General features: G+C 26.8%; 2 protein-coding genes across 5 annotated transcripts; both read right to left on the bottom strand.

The window, feature by feature from the left end:
- Positions 1-22: 22 nt before the first annotated feature.
- Positions 23-4495, bottom strand: LOC132913006 (ATP-dependent DNA helicase Q5-like). Of its 2 annotated transcripts, XM_060970927.1 has the most exons (13): positions 4267-4495; positions 4021-4145; positions 3754-3918; positions 3495-3671; positions 3235-3414; positions 3029-3134; positions 2836-2947; positions 2531-2758; positions 2262-2456; positions 2050-2173; positions 1707-1979; positions 415-1627; positions 23-340 (listed from the first exon to the last, which is right to left on the bottom strand). In XM_060970927.1, the coding sequence occupies exons 1-13, from the start codon at positions 4352-4354 to the stop codon at positions 291-293; spliced, it is 3036 nt and encodes a 1011-aa protein (XP_060826910.1). In that variant the 5' UTR covers positions 4355-4495; the 3' UTR covers positions 23-290. The 2 variants fall into 2 exon arrangements, with proteins under 2 accessions (XP_060826910.1, XP_060827002.1); XM_060971019.1 differs by lacking the exons at positions 3754-3918; positions 4021-4145; positions 4267-4495 and having other exon boundaries at positions 3235-3434; positions 3495-3615.
- Positions 4496-4785: 290 nt separating this feature from the next.
- LOC132913174 (uncharacterized) lies at positions 4786-7678 on the bottom strand. 3 transcript variants are annotated; one of them, XM_060971274.1, is made up of 9 exons: positions 7464-7678; positions 7103-7272; positions 6721-6965; positions 6436-6662; positions 6106-6369; positions 5839-6030; positions 5518-5759; positions 5106-5420; positions 4786-5036 (listed from the first exon to the last, which is right to left on the bottom strand). In XM_060971274.1, the coding sequence occupies exons 2-9, from the start codon at positions 7183-7185 to the stop codon at positions 4916-4918; spliced, it is 1689 nt and encodes a 562-aa protein (XP_060827257.1). In that variant the 5' UTR covers positions 7186-7272; positions 7464-7678; the 3' UTR covers positions 4786-4915. The 3 variants fall into 3 exon arrangements, with proteins under 3 accessions (XP_060827257.1, XP_060827353.1, XP_060827440.1); XM_060971370.1 differs by having other exon boundaries at positions 7479-7678; XM_060971457.1 differs by lacking the exons at positions 7103-7272; positions 7464-7678 and having other exon boundaries at positions 6436-6633; positions 6721-6893.
- Positions 7679-8181: the final 503 nt, after the last annotated feature.

Below are 8181 nucleotides of genomic sequence, written 5' to 3'. Positions count from 1 at the left end.
ATTCTATAAGCAAAAATAAGAAACTGTAAGCATAAGCTCATAAATACTTTATTAAAAACAATAGCGCTTCGATTCTACAAATACAAAAATTTTAATAAAAAGATACATTTAATGATACACTTAAGAAATTCGAGTTTTAATTTACAAGTACAATACCGATATAAATATATATAATGAATAAAAAATTTTTTTAAAATCAAATTACGATTTCATATTTATACAGGTATATATACAAAATTTGTGTAATTGTTTATCTATAATATTCGAATTGACACTTGTAACAAAGACTATTAATTCTGTGTCATGTATTTTGCAACAAATTGTTGTATTCCCTCTTTATCTGAAACATTTACCGTCAATTCAAAGTAACTGAATAACATAAAAAGATGAAAACTTTTTAAAATTGTACATTACCAAATATCTTTTTTCCAAGGAGAGTATAATGCATTTCTCTACATATTTTTGAAAATGTCGTTCGATCAGGAATACGTTCAGATGGGTAATACTTCATTAAATATGATTTTAAAATTTTTACAGTTTTAAATTGTGTAGCTTTATCTGCAGGTACAAGTTTCTTTTTATCTTTATCTGTGTATTGCTTTAAATGGTCTTTTTTACCATGTTTCTCTTGCAAACATTTTTTTATTTCTACATGTTCAACTATTATGCTTTCCTGTTCTGACATTTCTTTTCTTTCTACATCTTCTATTGTTGTAAATATTCTTTTATCTTTAATGTCTTTGGTTTCAATTTTTTCATGATCCATTTTATTATTTTTATCGCTAAAGATCTCATTTACTTCAATGTCTTCAATATTGGTAACCTTTTCCTCATTAATTACAGAACATTTTTTTTCTTCAAACTTCACCTTTTTATTCGATTTTGTATTTACGTTACTTTCAAATAAATTTACATTTTTACGTTTCTTTTTATTTTGACACTTTGATTCTTTTTCAACCTCGATATTAGTACTACCATTACTCTCATTATCTTCTATAACTACAACAGAATTTGATTTTGTAGATTGCAAAATTTGCTCATAAACTGATTTACTTGCGGGAGACGCTTTTTTAGTTTTGGGATTTTCCTTTGTGGGTTCTTTCGAAAATTTTTGTGACTTTTTATTGTGATCCTTTAATAACATTTCTTCGTGAATCTTTCGAGCGCATGTGAAACCACTTAATGCTTGAAAGTCGGTAGTCTTATGTTGTGTTATAACTTTTTCACTGTCTTTTTTTGTGAGATAACTATTTTTAACAACCACATCTTCAGTAAAAAGGAAGCAATTTTTACTAACATTATCTTTTGATTCTATCTTATTGATATCTTTATTATCGTCTTGCAAAATACTTGCCTCGAATATATTTTTCTTATTAATAGGCTTGTTTTCCAATATTTTTTCGCTTTTCTTTAGTTCTAGAGCAGTCTTAAATGTAGGGCATAAAATATTTTTATTTGCTTGTTTACTTAATTTATCTTCTGTGTTATGTTCTAAATGACTATTATTTCTTTCTTTATCGTATTCATTAAAAGATTCTGGTCGCTTATTTTGTTTACTGTTCGCGTTAAAATCGCGTAAATGTTCATGTAACGTATTAGAACTAGTACATTTCCGTATCGAAGAAATCTGTATTTAGCAAAAACTCAAGTTATTAAGCACCATGAATGAAGTATGAATGAACTATATAATATGCCAAATTACATACCAATTTAGACATATCAAATTTATATTTATTTGCAATTTTACTACTGCATAACTCTTTATATTCAAGATCATATGCTAAATTATGCATATCAGTCTCTTGAATTTGTCCTTTAGATTCGGGAAAAACCGCTTCATAATTATCTAGTAAGGCTGATCTCAATTGATTGTAGAAATGTTCACGAATTTGCACAGCTAAACCTTTTATTTTTATATCAGTACTTTCAGGTGCACGTACATGAGATTGTTTAGCATCTTCACGATTTTGGTTTTTTAACTAAAGTAGGAAAAATGCAGATAAGAAAAAAGATAAAAAAGATATAAATCTATCCTTTAGATATATTTACCTCGTCGCTTTTATTATTATTTCTCCGAATAGCAAACTGTTTTTCAATTAATTCTTTTGTTTCCCGTTTACTTTCAGCTAATAATTTTTCCCTTGAATCTAATCTCCCTCCATATTCATTTTCACTGTAGATAAGAATAATTAAGACTGAGATAATTACAATTTAGTAAAAAATATATATAACCGCAAATATTTTAAAAATATATTACTTACTCAGCATCATACTTTGGTAAAGCAATACCATCTAAATTGCTACTAGACTTAGATTGAGATTGTGATCTAGTTTGACACATTTCAAACTTTGATATTCTTGCTTGAACAGCATCTTTCTTTTTACATACATCACATCTATCTTTGCATGGAGGTGGATTATCTCCAAAATATTTAGAGAACACTGCATGTCTACATCTGTAGAATCCATTAAACTGTGCTTAAATATTTGTATATAAAAGGATATTCTTGGATAATATAATAATTCTTACTTTGTTTCAAGACAGTATGAAACAGTTTTTTCAAAATTTTTCCAATTTGATTTTACAAGCTCAGACTTTTTTCGCGTAATTTCTTCTTTAATAAGAAATGCAATAGCTGAATATTCTTTATTACTAAAATAAATCCTACAAAATGCTGGTTTACCATCCCTGCCAGCTCTACCAGATTCTTGATAATATGCTGCTATATTTTGAGGAACTGTCCAATGCACTACAAATCTGCACGTAAAATTACAATATTACTATTAAATGTCAGTAAAAGTAACATACGCTTCCTATGAAATAAAATAATTTACCTAACAGAGCCCTTGTCTACACCCATCCCAAAACTACATGTTGCTGCAATAACAGGTACTTCACCAGATGTCCATTTATTTTGAACCTCATTACGTTCTTGATTTTTTAAACCTGTAGAAATAATTGTTATATATTACTAGTTGTTTTATCATTGTTAGTTTCATGAGTATTAGGGATAATAATAACATTTACCTGCATGATACGCTAGAGCAGGTATACCAGAACTGGATAATTTATGTGCAATTACTTCGGTTGCTTCCTTTTTTCTACAATAAATAATACCACAATTTCTTTTGGCCTGCAATTAATTTTTTTATATATGTTACATATTATGTACTTATGTATGTTACCTAACATATGTTACATATATTATAAGTTTATCATGCACAGTAACTTACTTTTGGAATGGATTTATCTTGGGAATCAAGAGCTTCTATAACAAAATTTCTTAAATGTTCAAATGGCTTGTCTAATATTTCTAAAAACCATACATCATAATAAAGATTAGGTCGAAATACAGGAACTGAGAATATGGCAGGGTTTTTCATATTTAAGCATTGGAGTATATCATCTTTCACCTATAATAATATATCTCACACTATTTAAATTTTAAACCTTTGTTAATAACTTTAGTTTATATACAAGTATACATACTTACCTCTTTTGCAGCAGTAGCTGTTAATGCAATTATGGGAATATTAGGACATAATTTTTTAAACTTTCCTAATTCTCTATAACTAGGTCTAAAATCATGACCCCACTGACTCAAACAGTGAGCTTCATCAACAACAAAATAAGATAATGCTTTTATTTTGTTCAATCTTGTTATTGTGGCCTATAAAAAGGTAATTTGAATAATTAATTAATATGCATACATCCATTGGAAATTCTATCACAATTGTAAATTAGTCATTTACTTGAAAATGTTGCTGTGCACCCATTTCGGGAGTAACATACAATAATTTGATTTTTGGAGAATTAGATGCCAAATCTTTCATTATTGCATTTCTTTCTTTAGTGGATGTATTTGAATTCAATGAGTTTGCATTAACTTTCTTACTTATTAAAAAGTCAACTTGATTCTACAATAAGAAAACATTATATGATAGATTTAGTTTGTTTTTGGATATTGTACATCTTTATATGATGCTAATGTATGATACATATTTGTAACATATATATACCTTTATTAAAGCTAGTAATGGTGAAAAAACAATTGTGATTTTATCTTCTTTCATTAAAGCTGGCAATTGAAAACAAAGTGATTTCCCAGATCCAGTTGGCATACACACAAATACATCTTGTTTGGCTAAAAATGTTTAATTTATTGTAGTTGATTTATTCAGAAATATTAAGAATAACAACAAATTTTAATGCCGATAAAAAAATAAGTAAATTCCACATATTTGTTATTTATAAATGACATCAACCTTTATAAACAGCAGTGGTTGCTTGTTTCTGAATATCACTTTTAAAATCATCATAACCAAATACAGACTTCAGAACAACTGACAGCATTTTATCCCACAATAAATTAAATTCTTTAATCGTAAAAGTGTAGAGATACAATTATTGTTTGTACATTATACAAAATAATTCTTTTTAGTTTTTATTCCTGTAGACTAAACTTATAAACACGCTGCTTACAAAACCCGCCATGATTATGAGTATTGATAAAGTCACTATAAATACTAGGATACTATAGCCCATTCAACGAGACGAGAGTAAACGTAAACAAAATATGACGCTGTGACTGCAGTTATTGGCTGCCGACTAGTGAAACTCTATTGACGCTAGTTACTAATCACTAGCCGGCAGCTATTGCAGTCGTAGCAATCAAATTTTAAGTTTAAAGCCTCGTCTCGTTGAACAGACTACATGGAATTATGATACTGCCTGAAAATTTTGAATTTTCCTTCTTATTTAAAATCATATAGTTGCCAACACAGTAAATAACAATTATATTTTTAATGTTACAAAATTTAATAACAAAATATATAAATTATTCTATTATACATATGTAGTTCTATATTATAAAAATTTTGGATTATAAAAAACAGGACACGTTTATACACATAACTATGTAGGATTTTGTAACCTATATAATAATAAATCGTAAAATTCGATCCACTCTGGGAAAGTTGCACCGTCTACAGCTTTTTCAATAACTTCCATTACTTTTTGAACTGGTTGATTCACCCTGTTAGTAATAATACAAACGTTAATATCCATTCACAGTCAAAATATTAATTGTAATTGAAATACTTACCAATCATTTAAGATTTCATTAAATTCATCAATTTCTGTCCTCGTTTTCGTATTAATATTTTGTGATAATTTCAAAAGTTCCACTGTATTATAATTATTCTCCTCATATGTTATTGGCGGTAAATGAAATGTATTTAGATTTTCTTCAATTTCTAAGAATTCTAATTTTTTATACATGAACATTGAAATTAGATTTTTATAACATTCTATTAAAGAATATATAGGAATTTGAATCAATGGAAAATATGATGCAAGATTTGAAATTTGGGAGTTATTAATTGAAACAGATGCTTCACTGAAACAACTTTTCGTATGCCTAAAACATTTGCATAATATACAAATCAATTTACAATTTTTATTTTAGATTTAGAAATAGAAAGTAATAAATTTTTACAATATGGAAGAAATCTGACCTGTAAATTCCAACTTCTCCTTTTAACATGACTTTCTTTAAAGCATTAAGATCTAAAACATCATGAAATATATCCAATTCAGTACATAAATCATTTTTTAACATTGTACAGTCATAACCATCATTTCGCATTGTTATTATTTTTTGTAACTCCGCATTTATTTTTTCTTCTGTTTTCATGAGAAACATTGGTGCAGATTTCAAAAGGTTTAACGATTGCTGTATATCTTGTATACATGTTGTCTAGAATTAATTTAAAATTAATGCAAAAATAATTATGTATACATATACACACTACAATAATTATAAAATGTTAACATACAATTTCAGCACTAGTATTTTGAATTTCTAGAACTAGTTGTGTTAGATCAAATGCAAATGTGTTACTTTCATATAAATCATCCCGAATTTTATCAATCTCTCTTTGTAAACTTCTTTGCTCACTTTCTAATTTGTGCACTTCTAATGCTAATGCTAACCACTCACTTATATCTGTAGAATTATTTGAAGCTGTCTAAAATTAGGATTAAGATTAACAAAGTTAATATTTAATATTTAATTTTTTATATTTAACTAATATTGAACATACCTCAATCTTTTCTATATATTCCAAAACATTTTGTTGATGATTACTTGTTCTTGCATTGTATAATAATCGTTTGGAGACTATAGAAATATGCTGTCCATATGTTTTAGCAATACCAATATTTATGTGTTTTCCATTTGGCTCCGCTGATTTCATATTTTCTGATTTAATTAATATATCCAAATCTTCAGTTAAGCTTTGATATAAATAATGCCATAATGTAGATACTTCAATGTGACTAAGATTACTTGATACTATATCCCATACCTATAAATATAATCTAAATAATATAGATGTAATTGTCATTGTCTACAATGATATATAGATACATACTTGTCTTTTATTTGCTCCAGTCCAAAGACTTGTCACTACATCTGACATTTCCCTTAGTACTTTATGATCTAAATCTTTACAAGTTTGTGGCATTAAATGTTGACAAACTAATCTCATATTATTACAATCATGAAGTTGTGTATTAGTTTGATCATATTTCATCTGAAGTAAATCTCGTCTTGCTCTTATGATGGAACGCTTAGATGAAATATCTCTTAGTTTTTGGACTAAATAAAAATATTTGTTAAATATATATTCTTTGTCATATTTTTGTTAATAACATACCTTTTTGCCTAACTCTAAAATCTTGTTGTTCATATTCCTCCTCTAACTCAGATATTTGATCCCTTAAATTAATTTTTTCTGATTTTAATTCTAATAAATTTTTCATACACTGAACAACTTTATTAGATGTTTTCTGTTTTAAATGATACAATAAGACATTTTTTCTTATTGTTTTTGCTTCTTTAGCATTAAATATAACCTCAGCTAAATCATCCCACATCAGTCCAGCAAGGCCTGAGTACAACCTATCACAAATAATAGATAATTTAAAATTGAAATATGTATATAATCATAATTTAAGTAATATCATACATAATCAAGAATAAAGCTATAAGACACATTATATGTAAGTAAAAATAAATTTATGGAATTTTATACAAACATTTGTTTTACTGAATCGTTGAATATTGTAGGTGGACATTCTAATTGATAAATCCATGTAAATACATCCATAGATTTTTCCATAATTATAAAACGTTAATTATATCCACAATAAAATATATTATAAACATAACCGAAAGAATTTAATTAAAACTACACCTTTACGTCGAACTGAAAAGTTAATATAAATATAATTTTACACTGAATCTTGAAATAGATACAATAAAAATAAAAAATGAATATATTATTTAATATATAAAACCTAATAGAATTGCAAAAATGATTTCTAACTGTTTTCAGTATTATATAAAAATAACAAAGTTATTAAAACTGAATAAGATTTAAGTTATTTAAACCGTTACCCGTAAGATCTTTACCAAACATTTAATTGATCATACATTATTTTTTGAGTATAGAACAAGTTATATGAATTAAATAAGTATGAACTACTTCACAAATCACTAAAATAACGTGTAAACAAAAATGTGTAGAAAAATTAATTCTTTTTTAATTCAAATCTAGTTAACGGCGCAGTATTAGGCCCAATTTTTACGCCCATAGACAAACTATAAGATAGAAAATCATCTTGTTACTTTTATGCAATTTCCAACGTTATCGATTCACCATACAAAAAATTTATAACATCTCTGGTAGCATCAGCAGTGATTGAAATTAAAATTAAATCCAACAAATTATTTATTTCACTTATTTTACTGTAAAGACGAATAAAAATGATTTAACTTAATCAATACTGAATTTTTTGCAATCCAAATTTTACCATAGACTTTATCATTTTAGATTATTGATCTAAATACACATGATTTTTAAAAATACTAACGAGATATAAAAAACACTATGAAGTTTTGGAGATTAGTACGTGATATCGCCATTTTAGTAATTTCCATCGTCGAAATAGCGCTCGTTATCTTAATATCTGAAGAACGTGAGAATCGCTTTTAGATTTTGACTTAACAATAATAAAGACATTCTTGGTGAAATACTCCACTAGATTAGGTGATCACTTGAGCAGGAAAAGATTCATAAAAAAGAATACAGTTAGAAACAGTAAAAGGGGATAAC

This window comes from Bombus pascuorum, chromosome 1 (genome assembly GCF_905332965.1).
Source record: "Bombus pascuorum chromosome 1, iyBomPasc1.1, whole genome shotgun sequence".
NCBI classification, from domain to species: Eukaryota; Metazoa; Arthropoda; class Insecta; order Hymenoptera; family Apidae; genus Bombus; species Bombus pascuorum.
This window is presented reverse-complemented; position numbering and strand designations above follow the sequence as displayed.